The sequence below is a fragment of the Stegostoma tigrinum genome, chromosome 16 (genome assembly GCF_030684315.1).
Source record: "Stegostoma tigrinum isolate sSteTig4 chromosome 16, sSteTig4.hap1, whole genome shotgun sequence".
Taxonomy (NCBI): domain Eukaryota; kingdom Metazoa; phylum Chordata; class Chondrichthyes; order Orectolobiformes; family Stegostomatidae; genus Stegostoma; species Stegostoma tigrinum.
Window position 1 is genome coordinate 36627415 of NC_081369.1, and position 24622 is coordinate 36652036.

Genomic DNA, 24622 nt, shown 5'->3' on the forward strand with positions numbered 1-24622 from the left:
TACTGCTTCCCAAAATTTCGAAATTCAGCCAGAAGTGCTAGCGGATAGCAAACACAGACACAGTCTGGATTGGGAAAAGTATAGCATGAGAAGTGAAACAATCTACTGCTCCATCAGAATCCATTCTACCTTGCAGAACAGACGAATTGTTGATTGTTATTAGTTACTGCTGAAAATTTCTAGGGTAAAAAGAGTGTCATTTAACAATGTGTCCTTCAGCTAATATGTTTCTTGATGTCACATGGGCACAATTACTCTGAATGCATTTTAAAAGAATTCATTAAGGTCCAGATTGTATTTTCTTTTTCAAGTGCAAACCATTTACAAGTTCAACACATTAAACAAAAGATTTCATTACCACCACCCCAAAAAGTTCATGACAGAGGTTATGAGAAACTCTACTGGAACAATACTCACACTGTATTTTAAGTGGAGTTTGCATTTCCAATTTTTCTGCAACATTATAAGCACTTTGCTATAGTTTTATTCAACAAAAGGGTGAGTTGAATAATTCTAGGGTTACAGTATCCACTAAACTATAAGAAATTGACCAATTCGTATGCCCTAAACTCTAACATTATTCTTGCCATATGGTATTTAAGCTAAAAGACACAACGGAAACAAAACTACATTGCAACAAGAAATGGGTAAAACTCATGTTGGGTTTGGGAGGAGTGATTCTTGCCATGCGGCTGAGCAAATTTTCTCACCATTTCTTACCAAACTCACTGCATTCTTCGGCAAGACAGCCTTTAATGCAAGATGCATGTCTGATTTCCGCTCATCTTATCACTCACAAGCACAGCTAGTCCAAGTACTTAACAGACTTCTAAACAGCTGTCCTGCATAGTTTGTAACATTTGCTGCAGACAGGGGAAACCTGCACTCTGCTTTGCGGGCATCGTGTTGGAGCTCCTACTAAACACAGTGGTGCATAGGAAGGATTCCTTCTTACCCAGGATAAGCAGTGGAGACTAGCCTGGTCTGAGATCACCATCCAGCTTCAAGCAATCTCAGCTGCCTGAAAGAACATCCAGCATTGTAGAAAGAAGGTCAATGTTCTTCTCCGTCCACCAGCATAAGTGCCACCATCTTCTCTTTGATAGTTTACAATAAAAACTCTTCTACTGGAACCATCAAGGTTCACACTCCAAGACTCTCACTACAACATCTTCCCCACTCACTTTCACTTGCCCCAACCCCTGACACCATTTGGATGCTCTCTCCACGGTTTACTCATTCACTTGGGAAATCTCCTCTCCCGTACCAATAGTAATTATTGTGTCACCTATTTTCATCTTCAACCATATCTGCACCTCTCTCATTCCAGGAGTAAAAAGCCCTCAATAGGCCAGGAAGAGTCAATACAGTTTATATGCTGATCAACAAAGGATTCTGACTCTGACAATGCCATGCAGGGTCTTAAATGGTATTGGAGGTTTCCCTTGACTTACTTGAATCAGAATCCTCTCTGCAAAGCTATCCACTTGGACTAGATAAAGGCCTGTTGACAACCATGGCAAGCTACTTGGCTTTGTGTCTGCACTAAAAGGCACAGTAAGACATTTGCAATTTCAGGCCTATATTTCTGGCTGAAGGGTCAATACTCAGACTGACTTAGTTCTATAAGAACAAGCAAGGTGCCTGGAGTTGCAGCCTGGTTCAGTCCATGATCTGGGTGGTGTGTCCCTAGATACACATATTGCCATTGTTGCAGCATCACGTTGGTGCAGCTCAGGGGTAGCACTGAAGTACCACAAGGGTTCATACAGCTTGGCACATGTCAGATATCAATGTCCATGGATATGGGATGTGTGTGGCTAGTACCCATGCAGCATGCATGATGTCTCACAAACAAATCTTTAGGAGCAAAAGCTGAGTTGATCTCACACTGATTTCCATTTTGAGTTTTCCCCATGTGTAGACTGTATGGCAAGTTTGGCAAAATTGCAATCCACGGTGATTTGGGCCATTAACGAAAGTATTGAACATGCAACAATGAGTATCAGCTGGAAACTTGCTATTGTGTAGTGAGAACCTCGGCATGTCCTGAGGAAAGCGAATAAGATGCAGTGAGAAGATGTCAACAGGGAGACGGGGCTTGCCAAACAGCTTGCCTGATTGTACCACTCATCCCACCATAGCCACATCCCTCGGAGCCTGATAAAATTCCATACATTATTTTGAAAAACAAAATCATGCACTAAATTTAATAGTTCAAGTAAATACAAGAGCAGAATGATTAGGTGAGAGTTCTAAATTAATGTTCTCATCAAAAACACTCCAAAACTTAGTTAAGTACTGCATATATTTGTGTAAAAGCCAAATTTAAGGCCAGTTTTTTTAGTCTAAAATTTATGTGATCGACTTTTAAACTGATAATGTTTGCAAGCGGTTGGCACGCAAATTTGATTTGGACTAAAAATTAAAACTGTTGCAATGAGATAATGTAAACACTAAAGAAATTAATATGAATCAATTTCTTAACCATATATCAGTTTAACAGCTTGAATAAATTAAAAAACAAAAATTTAAAACTTTGAAATATTTTCTTTACCGCTACTCCTTTTCATTCATATTTAAAACAAAATCAAAAGTCAGTATTATCTCCAGAATTATAGATTTGTTTTGAAATTTCTCGTTTTTGTATGAGATGTGAGAAATTATGTTTCTACAGGCCAAAATGCAAGGGATCAACTTTTAAATGAACATAAACAGTATTTATTCAAATCCTACTACAGGGCCTTTTTTTAAAAAAAAAGAAAAATCTTGGTTGAGAGAAATGCGTCAAGAAAAAGATTAAGAACACAAATAAAATTCTCAAGTCTTCAATTCTCAGTACATCACACAGTTGAGAATTCTTCAATGATTCAACAAGTCAACCATAAAATCTGACAGTTAAGATATCCATATGATTTTGAACAAATGAAAAGAAAAAAAACAATCCTGATGAATAGCTGCTAAGTAAAACTAATAAATGTCAACATCTAAAGATGTGCATTAGATGAGATTTGTTTAAGAGTCTAAGTTGCAAATCGTACATTGCTGGTGAAAACCGATCACCAAATTTTGAGGCTTGCTGCTCCTTTTCATAGGATCACTGGGTGTAGAGAAGCACAAACTGGATGGCGTGGCTCTATAAAAATTGTCTGGTACACAAGGAGTGGACTGTTTCTTTAAAAGAAAAATCTGGTGGTAAAAATGTGACAATAAATATGTGTGCATTGTCTTTGAATAAATGTGCACATGAAAAACAGAAAATAATTGCCACCTTTCAGTCAAGTTGGTACACATTCCAGTGATACTGGTGAATAATGTAGGAAAGTTGCCTTTGAAGCGCACCTGCCCTCACAATTAAAACCCAATTTTGACACAGATGGGCAGGAGACTGTAGGGCAAGTAAATGCAGTTTGCAATGCAATAGGTGTTCAGCAGCCTCAGGAGTATTAGAGTTAAGTGTGTTCAATAAATTCCTTAGAGAATGCATAGAACAGATCTATATGTGCAAATGAAAAGCCTAGTTTTCACCTCTAGCCCTTTGCTCAAGTGTGTATTGTTTGACGTTCAAGATGCTTAAGCATTAATACAGTGAGTATGCCCAGATGAAGTGTAGTAAACAATTGCAGGAGACAAAACAGAAGGAGGCAGACTTGGCATTGTCCAGGTTATGAAATCAATAAAGTTGAGGTGTGATGCCACTAAGTGCAAAGTAACCTACATTTTTGATGCTTCCATATTTAAACCATTTCATAACCCAGGAACTGCAACAAGAGCAGAATGAAGAACAAAATATCTTGATTTAGCCTCTCTTTTAAGGCATAGCATTGGAATTCTACTTATTTTTCTTCATTCTATAAATTCCTCAAGATAATGAGGGTTACCAAGTAGCTGGTGGGCCAATATGCTGTAACTCCCTGATTGTATCTGCACAATGTGGGCAGCAGCATTTCATGAAAACTGCTCGCCATCATTTACTTAAGTGTAATTAGCGATGAGCAATAAATGCTGACCTACCCAGCGCTGACCATATTTCTTGACTGAATAAAAAAAAACATTGGTCTATTCCTGATGTTTTGAGGTTTCACCTCAGAATGTTTAAGTCATTCCTTCCAGTTTAATAACTGTGAATGAATAAAGTTACAGTCCATATTTGGTATTACTTGTATTAATAAATCAAATTGCACCATTGTGTGAGTTCCACCAATAGTTCAAATTTATACCGTCTCCATAAGATTCTGTCCAGTGAATCCAGAACTAATGGTATTAAAATTACATACTACAGGCTCTATCAAGTTTCAAAAGGTGATTGGGTTTGTTTTTAACATTTTTTTGTGGTGTGGAGGCTTGAAACCGCATACATCTCACACTTCTGCCCCACTGATGGATCCATTCATGAATTTGTTGTAACCCACAATTTCAGAGGTCTTCAAGTTAACTGACCATTTGAGGGCAATTTTCATATGTACAAAATAAGCATGAAGTTGCCTTCAGCCTAGTTCTGCTGAATAGTTCACCCTGATGTCTGAACATTGACAGATTTAGATTTGTCAAGTATTTGAAAGGCATTTTTTTTTTAATAGAAGGTTGCTCCCACGTGGAATGAACTTCCAGAGGAAGTGATGGATGTGGGCACAGTTACAATGTTTAAAAGACATCTGGACAAGTAGGTGAAAAGGAAAGGTTTGGAGGAATATGGGCCAGGAGAGGCACCCGGGACTAATTTAGTTTAGGATTATGTTCGGTCTTGACTGGTTGGACTAAAAGGTCCGTTTCCATGCTGTATGACTCTGTGTACTAATTGTAACAGCAGCATTCAGTGAAATGATTGCTTCCTTGAGTAGTGTGTATTTGCAGTACTTGATTAAAATGTGGCACACAATGTTATTATGATAACAAGCTCCTGTAGGAAGACGTAGCAATGTAATAATTTATGAACAAGTGTATCAAACATTTTTACTGATTATGGAAAGAGATGTTCTGCAAAGAATTTGTATAGATAAGAGGAACAGGAGCCACTATTCTCAGTGATTCAGCACTAAGCAAATATATTCTATAATGTGGTGCCAACATATCCAGACCAGAAGAAACCAGATTTTATTCCACAGGTAACTTCCCAGTTCTGGCCCTGTGCTGCAACTATCCACTGTACTGATCGGAATTTTAAAATGCCCAAACAGGACCAAGAGTGTGCTTGGAGCCAAGTCAGTTACACTGTGAACCTTTAACAGGCAGAAACTGCAGCAGGATGTGAGTGGCAGAGGCTGATGTAGCCATGTACTGTCTGCTTTGTTGAGGAGAGGAAGTCTGAAGGCCAGCAGCATAACTGCTCACAAAAGCGGCCATTTGGCCAAATCAGACATAAGTTATGTGATCTGGTACCAAGATGCTTTAAGTCCTGAGATTTCTCAATGCAGAGAAAAATGCTTTGACTTTACCTGCTTTAAACCCAGTATGTACAGATATTCTCTAATCAATTTGTTCGGAGATGTTATTACGCACCTCTGGAGTAGGATTTAAACCTGGGGTCCTGGCTTTGAGGTAGGGAATGGAACCACTGTGCCACAAGATCCCCAACTCCCCACCAGCAATACACTATTTTACACAAGACTGTTCCATTGTGCTGAATTCATATTCACAATCTCACCTTCCATAACTTATTAACCAGTTCATGGAACTTAAATGGCCAAGAGTGCTTTCCTCAATTCAACCTCCTGTACGGCTTATGAAAATCAGAACATGTCCAACAGCCCTGATGCCCTCATGAAACATAGGTTTGAAACTGTGTCTACACCCCTTCCTATTCCACCTGGTGACTGACATCTGACTGCATGTCTCCACTGAATTAGTTGACATCAGCCAGGCAGCAATAGGACTATCACAATTATTCCTCAGTCCCCAGTCCCGGGAGAAAAAAATATGCCAACATTGCCAATCCTGTCACGATCTTCTCAAAACAAATCATGTTTGCATGTTTAGTGAAGATTGGAGGCTTTACAGTCAGGCAGATGTCAATAACAGGAGTGTGGACATTTCATTGTCACGTTGTAGACTGTTAGAGATGCATATTGGAGTTTCATGTTCCACACAAAGATGAAATTGCAAGTGCACCTCAAATATTAAAAGCTTGGCTAATCTGATTTTCAGGCAGTCTTTTAAATGGGCACCAAATACTCTTCTCCCAAATAGGGAGGAGGCTGGTAGTATATGTAACCTGAGGCACTGAACAGTTTGTAATAGCTTGTCCACAATTTTTAAGAATTCTATCCGACTACTCAAAGCACCAAATAACTTAACCAAAGTTCCATAAAAGGATTATCATGGAATATTTCAAAAACTATTTGGAACATTCCTGGAAGTGATGAGGCATAAAGAGGAACAGGACACCTAAAAGGTCTCCCAGTTCCCATCCTACCAACCTCTGAATTCCACTTTTTGCTGACTTTCACTGAATAGTGATTGGAAACAGATTAACCTCACTGACGAGGTCATTGATTGGGGTTAATAACCTAGGCCAAACAGGAAAGCCCTGGCTGACCAACATAATGATTAGAATCTCCACGGCTTAGGCAACTATGTCTGAGCTGTCTGGCCAGAGCCAGTGTGCTGTGCACTAGTAAATAATAGGTGGCTTGGTGACGAGAATGGGATAATCGGCCTCTGTTTTGTTATTTTACAATGGTTTCACTCAGAAACCAACATATTTCAATTTCTTGGCTTGATGAGATGCCACTGGCCCTCATGAAGCACTCTGTGGCTCTTCAGCTATTTATTAATCCTGAAAATGGTTCAGGCCTCATGGCAAACTGCTCAGACAGAATTAGGACAGGTTGTAGAGCTTTGTGCTCATCTGGACATATGTTGAAAGTTGTCCTCAAATGTTTCCATAAACTGCAGACATCTGAACCTGCAGTTAGGAACTAATCTATGAATTGATATGGGCTGGAAACATTCCTTTTCAAACCTCCACACGTGTCAAATTCAAAAGATGAAACAAATCTTAGATGTAAAAGCATAAATTAGCCAAATTTCTTCACCCCTAAGGCTAGATGGGAACCAAAGTGTATTTTTCCATCTGATAACAATTCTAATTTTAGAATTCACTAGTTTACATACACAACACTTTATGGAAAGAACCCAAAGTTTAGATTCTGCTGTTCTAAACTGATGCAGTGAGCAGCCATTTTAGTTCAGAGTTACAAAGGCATATGTGAAATCATGCCCAATATGAATCAATTTTCATAAGAAAAGTGGAAAACTTGAAAGAAAAAAACTCCAGCTAAAGTAAGATTTAATTTTTATATTAAGAATAGTCTGCATGTGTCATATTAACTTTCTTCCAATATATGACCCCAGATCTAAAACAGACTAAAGACAAGTTTGCAAAATCTGCTCCAACAACCCTAGAATTGTGCACAACAGCAAAAGTCTCAGCATTAAGCTATTTCTACTTTATATCAGAAGAATGATATCACAAACAAGCTCTGCCCTCACAAAATAATTAATGCAAACATATTAGTAGTCCAAGATGTCAGACTTGTGGAAAGTTGATAACATTAGCTAAGTTGAGTAAATCTTTTGAAAAATATACCAGATTACTCTTCAGGTAAGGTGTATACAAATAGTAAGTTTGATTGTATCTCAAGCGTTTTGACCCATGACTGGGGTTGATACTGTTCTGATGCTGCATCTCCTGACTGTGTATTTAAACTGCATTTTATTTTGTTCACACTAATATTGAGCCAGCACCTGTTGCAGACCCCTAAATGTCTTATTATGGTAAGCTGCTTTTTTAAACTGAAGTGTACAGAGGGTAGGTACATGCAGAATGCTGACAGGGATTTCCAGGTTTTTGATGCAGAAACAGTGAAGGAACAATGATATTATTCCAAGTTAGGATGGAGCATGACTTGGGGGGCATCTTGTGGGTAGTGGTAGTCCCATACTGCCTTTGTGTTCCTTGGCAGTAGAGGTGATGGGTTTGAAAAGTGCTGAAGGCTACCAGTTTGATTAAAGAAAATCCCCTTAAAATAAGCAATTCATTCACCTTACCTTATTGGATATTCCATGCGACTGGAAGATTTATTAATCCAATGTTACAATTAATTTCTTCAGGATAATAACTTGTTTCAGCTTTACAAGAATGTATACAGCCACTTTTTACCACTCCAACTCCACAAAGCATTATCCTAATAATTCTAATCAATTTATCTCATGGAAAAGCACAGACACAAATGCAGGGATCCATTCTTCTCATCACCATATCAGCTGTCCATTGTCCTCCATATTGTCAGCCATTTTCTACAACACTCACATTACAACCTTAGGTCCTACATTTTTATTTTAAAAAAGTTTATCTTTCTTTAAGCTTGGCTCTCTGTCCTTCCTGTGTTACATCCAACTTTAAGACCACAGTGAAGACTGGCAACCTTCTGTTTGACCACTGTACCCAAAATAATGGTTCCACACTCCAAGTCAGCTAACATCTGATGTCATTTGCTGTTGCTACTTTACATTAGATGGTATCAGTACACAATAGGTGACTCGCTGTAAAGTAAACTGAAGTAATTTAATACTTTGAATGTGAAAGCACTAAAATGCTGTTTGAAAACAAAGTGATGAACATTGAAACTCACTTTTTTAAAGCCAGTATTCTTGCCAAAATGACCTTGATTCATGTGTGAAGGGCACTAACTGGGCAGATAACTTCTGTGATGAGCAGATGAATGCAACTGGGATGATTTAACAGCCAGAGCCACAATTTTATTTTTCCCAATGCCCCTCCAGAACTCTGTCACTGGCATACAATGCCACTAAATGCATATTTAGTTGAAATCATTCATCTTTTGTTGGTGCTGCACAACATCACAGTGCTACAGAATGAAAGACGTAAAACTCTGGAATCCTGCAAAATAGTACTTCAGCAATGTGGTAAATTCAATGGGATACAAAACATTATCCAAAATAATATACTGACTGGATTTGTATTACACAAAGGTTTTTGCAAAGTCAGCTTTATAAAATATCTAGGGCTTTCAAACTGGAGTGGAAGTCTGTTTTTATTGACAAGTGTAAACACAAATCAATGAAATGTTAAAACTCAATCCTCTCAACTATAACATTTTGTTCAAAATGTTGGAATTAAGATACAAGGAAATAGCATGCAGTAACTTATATTGATAATCTGTCTTTAACATAGTAGATTATTCTAAAAGCACTTCACAGGAACATTATAAACTTCAAAATACAGCACAAGGCCAAATGAGAGCTATTAAGGCCAATGGCTCAAACAGCTCGGTTTTAAGGGCTCCTTAAAAGGGAGGAAAGCAAGCTAGAAAGGTGGAGAGACAATAGATAGGCAATTCTAAAGTTTGCTGCCCAAGCAACTGAAATCCTAGCCACGAAAGGGAGGTGATTAAATGAAAAATCAAGACCAAAATTAAATGAGCACAGTCTCTCAGAGGCTTGTGGAGCTGGAGATCACAGAGACAGGCAAGGTCAACGGCATGGGGGGGGGGGGGGGGTGCGGAATCAAAACCATGTATTAAACTTTTAAAAATAAGATTTGCTTGACCAAGGTCAGGAGGGTCAGTAAGGGTAGGTACATGCAGAGTGCTGACAGGGATTTCCAGGTTTTTGACGTAGAAACAGTGAAGGAACAATGATATTATTCCAAGTTAGGATGGAGCTTGGCTTGTGAAGTGCTTTAGAATAATCTGCTATGTTCAAGAGGATTTGGTGCAAATTATGACATAGAAGCAGAGTTTGATAGACCTAAAGTTTTCAGAGGATAAAACCCGGGAAACTAGCCAGTAATACTTTGGAACAGCAGGTATAGAGGAAACAAAAGGCATGAATGAAAGTTTCAGCAGCAGATGAGCTGAGGCAGGAATGAATTCATGCCATATTACAGGAATCGAAGTGCGCAAACTTACTGACAACACAACAAAGATTATGAATAGTTTGTATGATTTGGTTTGATTATTTCAAAGAAAGAGTGTGAATGGCAATGTTTGGATCGGAGACAGGAAAAAAGTAACTTCAGTCCTTTCAATACTTAGAGGAAGTTTTTGTTTATTCAGCATTGGTAATTGGCTAGGTGTTCTGATAATTTAGCAATAACGAAAGAGAAGTGATGAGGAGGTAAAGCTGTAGTCACCAACGTACATGTGAAATCCAATGCTGCCCTCTCACACAATGTTGCTTAAGGGCAGCATAAAAATGAGACCTCGTAGGAGACAAAAGTGACTCCTTAGGGGGAATACCAGAGATGCAGAAGCCAGATGAGAAGCACTGTAAGTGATACTTTCACGATAATTAGATAGAAAAAAAAAGTGGAACGAGAAAAGAACAGTCCCAGCCAGGTGGACAGTAGTGAAGAGGTGCTGGGGCTAATCAAAGGCTGCAGACAGGTTAGGAAGGATCAGGAGGGATAGTTTGCTTTGTCACGGTCACACAGAATATCTATTTAAGATCATAACAGGAGCAGTTTTGGCACAGCAGCTAGAGCAGAAACTTTACTGGAAGGATTCAGCAACAGAATTTAAGAAAAGTGGGCATGGACTTGGGAGCCAACAGCTTGTTTAATGACACTGGGGAGGAAAAGAGGTTGGAAATGGACTGTATGTATAAGGACATACAACAGGGGTCAAGTGTTTTTTTGAGAACAGCAATGTTATCAATAGTTTTATAAGGAAAGAATAATGCCTGAAGGCAATCAATTATTGACAATATAATTTAAAACGAGGCCAGGAGGGGTGGATAAGTGACCACAGGAACAGGAGGTTGGTCTCAAGAATAAGATGAACTTGGAGAGGGCTTGAGTGAGATAGGAGAGAAGCTGGAGAAAAATTAGAGTACCTTTTGAAACATCTGAAGTCAGAACCCTGTCCCCCCATCTAATACAGCAAGGAAAAGAAACATGTTAGGCTAAAGGACCTGCTTCCATGCTCTTGACGTTTATGATGATGATTAAATAAATTTATTTTTCAAAATAAATTGTTCAGTAAAGATGCAATGTATTTTAACTTGAAATCTTACAACTCCTGTCTAACACAATGTAGTCTCAGAAAGAGGTAATAGCAACAAGCTGATTGGACAATTAAAATATGTTCCAGACCTACCTTTAAAAATCTGCACAAAGCCCAAAATGATGATAACAGTTAGAGCTAACAACTTAGCTGCAGCAAAAGCATCTTGTACTCTTGTAGCTGCCTTCACACTGTAACAGTTAACTGCTGTCAAAAACACTGAAAGGAAGAGGAAAAGGCAGTCAGTGATTTATTTCTTCCAATTTCTTTTATCTGAAAACCCAGATATACATTCACAACCAACTAGCACACTGGCATTAATGCTTTGAAGACTCAAAGAATACATACATTTGGTGATGTGAAACTAGTTAGTGCTTTCAACAAGGTTTTAGGGCCAGACTTTTCATTACTGAGAAAGATTGCTCATGTCAGGAAGCTCAGCAACTTGACAGACTAACTTCAATAACAACAAGCCCCATCATGTCCAGATCAAATTGTACATGCCAACCTAGTAGCAGATTGGACGGCACCATGTGGGCAGGCAATTACTGAGACAAGGATGCTTAGAGGGCCTGGTTCAGTTCTCCAGGACACTGACTCAATTATTTTAAAAAAGGGGGTACTCAAAGTTGTTTTCCTTTGAATTTCCTCCAGCCTAAGGAGGTCAAGAAGTTGAAAATCAAGAAGGATCTAGACAAAGTAGACTGAAACTGGTGGAGTGGTTGAGAACTAAAGGGCAGAGATTTAAGATTTTTGGCAAAAAATCTAAGACCACTAAGGTTTTGGAGTAGATCTGTAGCTCGGGTTGTGGGTGTTGAGGTTGGTTGGCTCGCCGAGCTGTTTTGTTGTTCTACAGATGTTGTTTCGCTACCGTGCTGCACTGGGGATGTTACCAGCACAAAAATGAAACATCTGAGGAACAATCGAGCCAACCAACCTTAAAATCTAAGGCAAACATGAGGAACAAATTTTATAACATGGCTAGGATGGAGGTTAGGATCTATGATAAACTGTCTGAAAGGATGGTCCAGTTGAACTGTGGCTTTCAAAAGGTTATTAGATAATTACCTAAGAAAAATAAATCTACAAAGTTAGGAAACGGGAGTGAATGGCTGAACTGTTCTTGCAAACAGCGGACATGTGACTTCTTTGTCCTATAACTATTCCATAACTAAAAAGAACTCCAATGAGTTCTGCTGTAGAAGGACAAGAAGCTGTGAGGGAAGGGGATGAGGAAAACACATTTCAACCAACTTTGAATGCTACTGACTAAATGAATACATCCCTTGATTTCTTTGCTGGCTCTTCTTTTACTATTGATAGTATATGATAGCATTATATCATGCAAGTTATGTGTTACCAATGCAATCATTCTAACAAGAAGGCACCAGATGTCACCCCACCTTTTCCCCAATCTCTGTAAGAGAAACTCTTCTGTTGCTTATGTAAGTTCGAAGTTTGATTGATACTCAAGGCAACAGTTTATCTCTAGAGAAGACATTAACCTCAAGTAATTATAAAACATCAAGAGCTGCCATTCTAAAATGAAAACAAAATAAAGAATAGTATCACTCAGTGAATAGACACTCAGCATCTAGTCCAGAAGGCTTTGAAGTGCCTAAGCAAGAAATCAACTATGGTTCTTCCAGTTTGCACTGAACTCCATGAAAGTCTAAGTACTATTTAAATAGAAAAAAATGTTTGTAGAAGCTGACAGTGGGTGTGCTCATACATGAACCATAAAAAGGTATGCAGGTGCTGCAAGTGAAAATGGTGACATTTATTGAAAGGGAAATGAAGTATAAAACTGGAAACTTTTAATGCAGCTGGGACGGGACTTTGCTGAGACTGTGTGCAATTATGGCCTTCTTATCTGAAAAAAAATATGTAACTGCAATAAAAGCAGTTCAAAAAGGATTCGCTAAGCTCATTTCTTGCATGAAAGGCAGGAGCAGATATAAGTCATACCCCACGGAATCTGCTCCACCATTTAAATGAGAAGAAGCACTTACAACGATGGAACAAAAGCAAGATACTGCAAATGCTAGAGCTCTGAAATAAAATGGAAACAGCTTGAGAAATTCAGCAGCTCTGGTAGCTGCGGGACTCCTCCAGGAGCTTCTGTTTCTATTTCTCCCAAAAAGTTGCTGTGTCCAAACTGCCAGACTTTCTGAAAATCCCGCTGAATTTCCTGAAGCTATTGCAAATCAAATTCTGGAAGTTCTCTAAAAATATGTCCTTTTTAATTTGTTCACAGGATGACAGTGTTGCTGGCTGGGCCAGCATCTATTGCCCATCCCAGGAGGCAATTAAGTGTCAACCATATTGTTGTGGGTCCGGAGTCACATGTTGGCTAGACCAGGTAGTGATACAGTTTCCTTCCCTAAATAACAGTAGTGAACTAGAGGTGTTTTTGACAATTGACATGGATTACAGGTCATCAAGAGACTCTTACTTCCTTCTGCTGTGATATGATTCAAACCCCAGTGCCCAGAACATTACCTGGGTCTCTGGAGTAACAGTGCAGCAATTGTACCACTAGACCAAGACTGCTTCCCTGTGTCAGCTTTTTCAACTGATTTGCTTCTCTCGCTGATAACTCCGTTCTAAATTTTGCAATTCGCTACTTTACCTACATTATACTTTGGAGAAAGAATGCATTGTCTTACTAAAATGTCACCTCTTTAAAGTTTTCAAGAAACCGACTGGCTCGGTAAGCATGTCTACAACCTCAATGTCACCTCATCTTTACACTGATTAAACCTTTAGTTCTCTCAGGACCATGACCTGAAAGGAATTCAGGGATTTACATATACATATTAATCAATTAAAACCTTCTTACTAATTAAAGATTTAACACCATCTTAGGTTTGTTTAGTACATCCTCAATGATGTGATCTTTGGTCTTTTACTGATAAATTCTGTTTCTGATACTACCTCTCTCACTAAATTCTGACGAAGGACAGAGGATTCGAAAGCTGTGTTTTCAAATAAACCTGTTGGACTGTACCTCGTGTTGTGTGATTTCTGACTACAGTCAGACTGTATAAGAGATGGTAGGAACTGCAGATGCTGGAGAATCAGATAACGAGGTGTAGAGCTGGATGAACACAGCAGGCCAAGCAGCTTCAGAAATTTTCTGAAGGGTCTAGGCCCGAAACATCAGCCTTTCTGCTCCTCTGATGCTGTCTGGCCTGCTGTGTTCATCCAGCCTTACAGCTTGTTATTTCAAACTGTATAAAATAGTTTACATATAACTGATTGAGTGAACAGTTGCATGGGTTAATATCCAATTTTTGAAAATTTTGCCTCCAAAAAAGATATATTCTGCTTTCAATATCATTACCAGTTCAAATCTGGAATGCAGTTTAACGTCACAGTCTTGATTCAGAGATGATAATGTTGTCAATGATCCAGGCTTGCAGTTTTTGTTCAACAATTGAAATATTTCAAAGTTATTCTGTTGGCTTCAAAACAAAACAATATGATGCAATAAAACTTGATTCAAAGCCCTCTTGTGGCATTGCATTCAGGAGTCAGGACAAATGCAATCTTTAGGGGAAGAAAAGCTGGATTGCAATACATTATTCAACCAGAACTTACAAAGAGCATTTCAGTTCCAATTTCATAATCCCGACTTTTGTGTTTTGATTACACTTAAGCGTGAACATAAACAATGCTATCATAGTGATACCAATGGCAGTATCGAGCCTTATGCAAAAACAGGGTACGTAGAGCATGATCAGCCTACACTGGGAGTTCTATTGTAAAATTATTACGTGGAGGTGTCAAATTGGGGCGGACAGGTCAGAAATCACATATCACCAGGTTATAGCCCAAGAGGTTTATTCGAAAACACAAGCTCATACTCTTGATTTCCCATGTGTAGCATCACAGAAGATTGGTTGGTCTGTCATATGCATTACGGGGGGAGGTGATGGCTTAGTGGTATTATCGCTGGACATAATGTTAATCCAGAGACCCAGGTAATGTTCTGGGGACCTGGGCTTGAATCCCACCATGGTAGATGGTGGAATGTGAATTCAATAAAACTATCTAGAATTAAGAGTCTAATGATGACCGTGAATCCATTGTCGATTGTTGGAAAGACCCATCTGGTTTACTAATGTCTTTCTGGGAAGGAAACTGCCATCTTTACTTGGTCTAGCCTATATGTGACGCCAGATCCACAGCAGTGTGGCTGACTCCTAACTGCCCTCTGGACATTTAGGGATGGGCAATAAATGCTGCCTAGTCAGCGACATCTTCATCCTGTGAGCAAAAAAAAACCTCTGCCCCAGTGACAGTGTTAACTTTCATTGAACAGTATTCAGCATTAGCAAAAAGTAGTTGTAAAACAAGCAACCCAAACTTAAAGCCCTAAATGAATGCTAGTTGGTCCCCATGAATTAAGCTGGTTTGCTGCAAGTTAAGATTTAATATCTATAAAGTAGTCTTTCTGATATAGTGTTATAGAAAAATAGCTAAGAAACAACATGCCAAGAATTAAAATAATGGATACAAATCAGGTTTTACAACACACACAATTTAAAGTACCCAATCCTTTCTTGAGGCAATGCAACTACAATTTCAGATATGATGGCTTGTCTTTTCATGGAATCGCTACAGTGTGGGGACAGGCCACGTGGCCTGGCAAGTCCACATCACCCCTCTGAACAGCATCCCACCCAGCGCCATTCCCCTACCCCTGTATTTCGCCATGTCTAACCCACCTAACCTAAACATCTCTGGGCACTATGGGCAATTTAGCATAGCCAATCCACCTAGCCTGCACATCTTTGGACTGTGGGAAGAAACCAGAGCACCCAGAAGAAACCAACACAGACACAGAGAGAATGTGCAAACTCCACACCCAAGGTTGGAATTGAACCAGAGTCCCTGGCTCTGTCAGGCAGCAGTACTAATCACTAAGCCACCGTGCTACCTATCTTTCATAAAATAAAAGCTACACCTCACATTAGAGAGTACAAGTTTGTAGAAGCATAATTAATTTCTAAAGCTGTTCCAAACTATTACAATTTAATAGTTACATTCAATTATGGCATTCCAATTTCAAGAATTCCCTGAAAAAATGGCAACAAGCTTTACATACTGGGTTCAAAACGTATAAGTATGGAACACTTCATTTTACGAAAAATGTCGATGTAATTAAATGAATAATGTGACCAAATGCGATGAAAAATAAAGTTTAAAAAACAATGACTTTGTCTCTTACGTCCATATTCCAGGAAGAAATATTTTTTTAAAAAATTATACTCAGAATTCTGAAGTGCCAAGAATTATTCCTTACACTTATAGTGACATCACAGTAAAAAAGCACTCTTTCATACTCTTACACTCTCTTTAGGCATAAAAATATAATCATTTCTGGAGCAAGAACAAAGGCACAGGTCATACAATGGATAAAAATAATTTTCAGAAAGAAGAAACAGGTCATCCTAACTGGCCTTCTGTTTACCATAATGGACAGAACATAAAATAAATTGAAGAAATGCACACTGGTGAAATATGAAGATACTCTTTATATTATTGACATTGTGAACCTCAGCTCCACCTTGCTGATTATTCTGAAATTTGAATCATTATAGTTTGAAGGTTAAGACAGGGTTATGCTTGCATTAGACAAGTCTGCCTTACCACACCCAATTGTGACTGAATTCACAATTTTTTGCTAAAACTACATAATTCCTAACAAGCAAGTCTGGAAGTATAGAACAAAGCTATGATACTGATTATTATGGAAACATTTATTTTCTTGCAGTACTTCTGCACATTTTGGTTCCTTGATCTTCAAAGTGCATCCAGTATAGCCAGTAGTGGCAGCTGCAGTTCAGTTAAGATACCACAAGTGTATCCTTTAATCTTCTTTCATAGAGGAAGAGAAATTATGAAAATTATACAGCAGCATGTATATTAAAATTGTGGACCCAATTTTAAACCTGTGCATATGGGTGGTTTATGAATGAATCAAAATCTTACCCGTATATTTCTCCTAGTAAATCTAATAAATATTGTACATTCTCCCGAGAAGGGATTATTTGAAATAAGCTAGCAAAGTTCTGTCCACTTGTTCTTGTAAATATTATAAGCTTACTACAACTTATGTTTCTTTCAGAAATTCCCTTCTTATAGAAGTACATCAATTTCCAATATATTTTTTCAATAACTTCTAGAACACAAGACACAGTTTTTTGAAACCATGAAATGTCAGCATCATTCCATTAACAGAAACACATATGCTATCCTTGTTAAATTCTTTAGAAATAATGTAGTCATTCACAAAGCTGACCAAGTCCAAATCATTTGATAATATCATTTAACAGTAATCTGTTGTAAGGGTGTTACAGCTTCACTTTCCTCATGATTAAAATCTATTTGCATCAAACCGGTATGATATTATACAACATATAAATTATGATTAGATGCATTATTTTATGAACGATACTGCATTAGAATTTTAATTCTTTGTTGTCAGACTGCAGACAAGAGTTCAGTATCAGTCATGGGTGAAAGCATCATAATAAATCTTTCATCATAGATGCCTTGGGGTTAAGGAGGAGAGAAAAACAATCCACTGCTACCCGCAACCACATAAAATTGAGTTGGCTGAAAAGTATGTGCATGTGAATGATGGGCAAGGAAAATGGTGTCTCCAACTGTGATGTTGCCAATGTTCATGAACTACTTCATCTCACACAATTCAAATGTCTACTCGAGGAGTCTACTGGTTTCCATGAATGGTAATCAGCAAGGAGTTGATATCTTCAGTAAGGGAGACAAAAAAATTAGTTAAAAAGAAACAGAAGGACCATGTTCTCAGATATTTAGTCCTTATTTGAATGCAGCTATATCTTTAAAAACTCACAAGCTTATATTTGTCACCTGTGTGGTGATATTGAATTGAAACTTTGAAGCTTTCAAGCAAAGCACCAGAAGTTCACTCAGATCTGGCAATGTAAACTGATTTGGAATTTGCCATTGACTGCTACAATTTAGAAGTAAAATCATTGTAGACTGCAGACTACATGTATTCAGCTATTTATTCCCAACATACGTGAAAGAGTTGAGAGATAATGGGAACTGCAGATGCTGGAGAATCCAAGCAACAAAATGTGAGGCTGGATGAACACAGCAGGCCAAGCAGCATCTCAGGAGCACAAAAGCTGACGTTTCGGGCCTAGAAAACTTCATCAGAGAGGGGGGATGGGGTGAGGGTTCTGGAATAAATAGGGAGAGAGGGGGAGGCGGACCGAAGATGGAGAGAAAAGAAGATAGGTGGAGAGAGTATAGGTTGGGAGGTAGGGAGGGGATAGGTCAGTCCCCTCCCTACCTCCCAACCTATACTCTCTCCACCTATCTTCTTTTCTCTCCATCTTCGGTCCGCCTCCCCCTCTCTCCCTATTTATTCCAGAACCCTCACCCCATCCCCCCTCTCTGATGAAGGGTCTAGGCTCGAAACGTCAGCTTTTGTGCTCCTGAGATGCTGCTTGGCCTGCTGTGTTCATCCAGCCTCAAATTTTGTTGTCGTGAAAGAGTTGAGTTGTGTTTGAAGGGCTTGAGATTTGCGTCAAAGTCCATTCTAGTGACTTAACACAGCACAGCCATTACAGCCACATTGCAATTTGTACCAAATTTTATTACAGTCAAGAACTTGAGAGTTAAATGACTAAATCATCTGCACTTTTTTCACAAGAGTCCTATCTACGTAATTATTCAACCTCAAACAGATGGCAGGGAAGTGGTGGGGGTGGAGAGTTGCTGATTGACAGGACACCTACCTCTGACTCCATAGGAACAAATGCTGCAGTGTCATCAATAAAAGTAATACATTCTTGAGCTCTAAGGCTGTCTTAGAAGGGGAACCCTATCCCATTTTTTATTGAAATATTAAACTGAGGGCCACCTTCATTCTCAGGCGGATGTCAGATTTCCTGTAGCACTTCAGGCTTTTTACTGCGTACAAATCAACTTCAAATTCTTGATCAATATAAATTAAACAGATGATCTGATTAATTGTAACACTGATTTTGTGCGATCTTGTTATGTGCAAAATGTTTTCTTCCATTACAATTACATTTCAGAACAATGCAGCTAACTGTAAAATCTTTTCAGACATTTTCATTGTGAAGGCACAGCTTAAATCCAGGTTCTTCCTCTTGTAAAGTATTGGAACATACTGATTGTTTCAGTTCTCCATGTTGTTTTCAAATATGCAGCATGTCATGAGAAGTAGGTGCTTAGTACTCCTCCCCAAGAGGCAATACACCAAGTCAAATAACAAGGTGTCGAGCTGGATGAACACAGCAAGCCAAGCAGCATCAGAGGAGCAGGAAAGTTGATATTTCAGCTCTCGACCCTTCGTCAGAAATGGGGATATTGGACAACTCAACAGCTCAGAAATTACAGCAATCTAGGTTCTGCAATTTAGGTGGGTGAATGGTGCATTAGTAGATAACAAAATAAACTAAACTGAAGTACCAAAAATACTTGATAAATATAGAGAGGTTAATGGAATCCTGCTAACAGAATAAAGAGAAACAGGTTAGAACGAAAGTTCAACTATTAGATGGCCGTCAACCCCTACCACGTAAAACCAAGAATGTAAATTGGATTGAAGCATTTTTGTCTAAAACTTTTACAGGAGCTGCACAGATGTTTGGTTCAGGCATGGTAACAATTTCTGCATAACCAAGCTCAAGGACAGGACTTGCAATGAAAAACAATACAGAAAAGTTCCTGATTGTTTCTTTTGAGCTGGAAGTTGCTTATATGGCAACCTCACTTAAAAAATAAGATACATTAAAGAAAGATTAGTTTTGTTATTTCTTTTGTATACTATTTGGAATTAAAAAGCCTCTACAAAAGCACTAGCACAAGTAGAATGTAGATCTTCTGTGGTAGAATGTTTGGTGATTTTTCCCGCTAGGACTCATCTTACTATTCCACCAAATTCAGACAACTGGACAGGTTCCAGTGCATTCTGGTGACTATGAAACTATATATAGCTAAATAAGCAACTGCGAGACTAGGACCTGTGGGCACAGCCTTAAAATTAGAGGAGGTAAATTTAAAACTGAAATGAGACGACATTTCTTCAGCCAGAGACTGGTGGGCTTGTGGAATTCATTGCCGCAGAGTGCAGTGGGGGCCGGAACGTTGGTTGCCTTCGAGGCAGAGATCGACAAGTTCTTGATCTCAAAAGGAATCAGGGGCTATGGGGAGAGCGCAGGGAAGTGGTGTTGAAATGCCTGTCAGCCATGATTTAAATGGCAGAGTAGACTTGATGGGCTGAATGGCCTTACTTCCACTCCTATGTCTTATGACTATCAAGTAAGCTCATGGGCACAATTTACATAATGATAGTTTATTGCAAGACTGAGTGTATATTTTTAAAAAAGAGTTTGAATAATCTCAGATTGTAATTTACACCTAGTCTGAATCCATGCCCCACATTACTGGCTATAACCTCATAATATTTTTGTACATTATCAAAATCAATTAATATGACATTTACAGGGATTTTGAAATAAAATACTAGCATGTTATGCATCAATTACTGTTATATCTTACAATGCCCATCGGTCCTAGGAGGCCTCGAATGTACTGGCAACCCGTGAGCAATGGAAGTATGACAAAAGTCTGATTTCATAGTGGTAATCTATCTTGGAGCTGGGGAGAACTCAAGAACGACGGGTGTAGTCCCGTTTGCATTCTCACAACTCGCAAGGGCAAGCAGTATAACCGTTCATTAGAAAGTCATACACTGACCTCGAAAACAAGCCAGCAAAATTAATTTGAAAGTTTCGTTGCAAACAGAAGAAACAAATAGAGAAATATGGTCACATGTTTGAATTGCAGGACAGAAACAAGGCGGACTCGCAAAGCACATGGTTGGGTGCAGCAACGTGATACACGCACGTTTAGAAACAGACTGTAAAGAAACCAACTTAAACATTGGGCCTATTTTATAGCGGGGAAGTTTGGTTTAAAAAGCCCCCAATATCGTGCATTAGACAACTGTATTTACAATACTGTAACTACAAATAATCCATAAAACATTAATATGTGTACTGTGCTATTTTAAGAAGGTTGATCAAATTGCACGTCAAAACGTCCGTTACTGATTTTTGGGTCAACTGAAAATTTACAAGCCATTGCTAAGAAAACATGGAGAACATTGGAAAAAAGCATGTTTGCCCCCCCAATTGCTGAATTGTAACGTGGCGGTGCTGAGTGTAAGCTCAATGTGAACGGTTGCCTGTATACTCACAGATGCAGAGACAAGCCACTAACTTGGCTCCGTTCTCGGGAACCGCACAGTCGGGGAAGGCGGGCTTGATGATATAAGTGGCGAAGACCAGCGCTACGATGTACTGCGAACTAGGTCTGATGATGAGCAGTTCAATCCAGAGTTTGAGGAAAGCCGTGACCGAGCCGTACACCTCGAGGATGTAGGCGTAGTCGCCTCCCGACTTGATAATGGTGGTGCCCAGCTCGGCGTAGCAGAGAGCCCCGACCGTGGAGAAGACGCCGCACATTGCCCAGATAATGAGGGAGAAGCCCACCGAGCCCGCCTCCCTCACCACCCCGGTCGGCGTGATGAAAATACCCGAGCCGATAATGGTCCCCACGATGATGGCCACACCACTCCGCAGCGTGATGGTTCGCTTCAGGACCATGTCCGAGTCCGCCGGTTGCTCCAGAGTGGTCGGTAAGCAGTCCCGGTCCGGGGACAGCCCCGCTTCCCCATTCACATGCGCCGTTAACATGCTCTCCTTCACCTGACCATCTGTTTCCCCTTGATCCCTCACCGAGCCGGTGCCCGAGCCTCTCTTCTTCAGGTTAGACATGTGGAAAGAGCTTGCAGTCCCAATGGTCTTTAGGAAATGCTGTGAATGTAACTAAGTCCTTCTGCACTGGCGTGGTTTTTTGTTGTTTGCAAAACTGCTGCCGCGACCTTTTATAACTAAACACGACCTCACTTGATTCTCGCTCTTAAGAGCCGAAATCGGTCCTCCTTTTCCGAAAAGCGTCACGTTCAACCATTAATCTGGTCAGTACCGCATGATGCAACACCTCATCATCAGTTCGAGCCTCGCGAGGAGTCGCTCTGTATAGTAAACTGAAGGCAAGTGCTTCTCTGTCTGATGCAACAGTGAAAAAAAATTACACTTGTATTTCAATTGTCATTTAATGTAGTTGTCTTCGAAGTTTACTAGCTCCGAAGAAATGCATGTAAATATTGAAGTATTATAAAGAACATTTGATTTTAAGCCCGCAAATATACATTACATATACAGGACCAGGAATCACTGGGATATTGCGTCACTCAAATGACATATTCCAGAGACTCGATATTATTCATTTGTAGAAAAACAATTTGCAGACTAAAAGACACCCACGAGGTCCAATGTTTTTTTCTTTATTCTTTCATGGGATGTAAGCATGTCTAGCAATAGACCAGTATTTATTCCCCATTCCTAATTGCACTTAAAAAGGCAGTAATAAGCTTTGTAGAAAGGCAGCCATGTGGTTTGCAATGCCTACAGTCCTGTTAGGAAGGGAATTGCAGGGTTTCGACCCAAGGGACAGTGTAGGAACAGTGATGTAGTTTGAAGTCAGTATGGTGCATGTCTTGAAGGGGAACTTCTTGTTGGTGTTTATTGCATTTGCCCTTCTAGGCTTTAAGCCATTGAAGACTAAATGCAGGTACAGGAAACTATGAAGTAGGTGAATGAAATGTTTGTGTTTACTACAAGCAGATTTGTATACAGCAGCAATGAAGTATTGCTTGTAGTACCTCGTGCAGTTCTAGCCTCCTTACCTCATCAAAGGTATTATTGGCTTAGAGTAAGTGCAATGACAGATCTCCAGGCTTGTTTCCAAGATGGTGGGATTGTTGCATGAAGAGACATTACATAAACTGAGCCTATGTTATAAGAGACAAACAGCACCTTCCATGCTGAACATAATGCCAAATTAAACTAGTTCCACCTGCCTGCTCCTGGCCCTCTTCCCTCCATGTACTTACCTAAGTGTCTTTTAAACATTGTAAATGTACTGGCATGCATCACTTCCTCAGTAAGTTCATTCCACATGTAGTTCACTCTCTCTGTAAAAGATTTGCCCTTCATGTTTTGTTCAAAATCTCTCTCATCTCACCTTAAAAATATCACCATGAGTCTTGAAATCCTCCATCCTAAAGAAAGGACACCTACCATTAACCCTGCCTATATCCCTCAAGATTATATAAAACTGTATAAGATCACTCAACCTACTAGCTCAAGTGAAACATGTCCCAGCCTATCAAGCCTTTCTTTATAACTCAAACCTTCCATACCTTGCAACATCTTGGTAAATCTGTTCTCAACTCTCTCCAGCTTAATAATATCCTTCCTATGACAGGGCAACCAGAACTGGACACAGTACTCCAGAGGAGGCCTCACCAATGTCCTGTACAACCCCAATATGACCTCCCAACTCCCATTATCAAATGACTGAGCAATGAAGGCAAGCGTGCTAAACACCTTTTTAACCACCCTTTCAAATGTGATGCAAACTTCAAAGTTTTCTAGACTTTCAAAGAATGAGAGGTGATCTCATTGAAACTGACCAAAATACTTAAAGGCATATTCATGGTAGATGCAGGTGCAGGTAATTCTCCGAAAAATGCATTCTTGCATGACTTTGCACTACAGAAAGCCACCATAGAAATTCATGTCATAGGGAAACCACTACAGAAAATTGCTCTCTCTGTACAACAGAAGGTTCACGTTATCCAAACAGTGTCCACTATTCATCAATCACATTACAGCCAATTCTCATTAACAAAGCACACGTTATAGCAGAACTACCTGTAAGACATTTCTCCTGGTTGGGGAGTCTAGAAGTAGAGAGAACAATTTAATAAGAAGGGAGATGCCATTTCGAACTGAGATGAGGAAAAATTCTTTTAATTGGAGGGTGATGAAGCCTTTGAATTGTCAAACCCAGAGGGCAGTGGAAGCTGAGTCTTTGAGTAAGTTAAAAATAAAGGTTGATAAATTTTTGATTATCAGTGGTGTAAATGGTCATGGGGAGAGTGTGAGTTACAAGAATTGAAATGTTTGAAAGGCCATGATTGTATTAAGTTTGGTATGCTTGCTTTCATTGCTCAGTCCTTTGAGTTGGGAAGTCATTTTAACGTTGTACATGACATCGGTGAGGCCTCTTCTGGAATACTCTGTACAGTTCTGGTTGACCAGTTATGGGAAGGATATTATTAGGTTGGAGAGCACTCTGAAGAGATTGACCAGGATGTTGCTGGGTATGGAAGGTTTGAGTTATAAAGAAAGGCCGGATAGGTTGGGACTTTTTTTTCACTGGAACATAGGGGGCTGAGAGGTGAACTTATTGAAGTTTGTAAAATAATGAGGGAGATCATGCATGACAGACTTTTTGGAATTCTTTGAGGAAGTAATGGGCAGGTTACACCAAGGAGAGCCAATAGTTGTTAATGGACTTCAAGAAGGTAATTGACAAGGAGCCACACAGGAGACTGCTGAGTAAGATATGGGCCCATGGTATTAGAAGCA

At 39.4% G+C, this 24622-nt stretch overlaps 2 protein-coding genes across 3 annotated transcripts in view; one reads left to right on the top strand and one right to left on the bottom strand.

Annotated features, from left to right (window-relative positions):
* slc7a5 (solute carrier family 7 member 5) overlaps positions 1-22153 on the bottom strand; it is a 66794-nt gene extending 44641 nt beyond the window's left edge. The window contains exons 1-2 of the mRNA XM_048546897.2: positions 21319-22153; positions 11121-11246 (exon numbers count right to left, since the gene is read on the bottom strand). Of these exons, the coding sequence (XP_048402854.1) occupies positions 11121-11246; positions 21319-21898 (706 nt within the window). The 5' untranslated portion in view covers positions 21899-22153. The remainder of the gene's footprint in view (positions 1-11120; positions 11247-21318) is intronic.
* The window catches only part of banp (BTG3 associated nuclear protein), a 296836-nt gene continuing 293544 nt past the window's right edge, over positions 21331-24622 (top strand). For both annotated transcript variants that reach the window (XM_059651709.1, XM_059651711.1), the window contains exon 1: positions 21331-21759. The gene's annotated coding sequence lies outside the window, so the exon portion shown is untranslated. The remainder of the gene's footprint in view (positions 21760-24622) is intronic.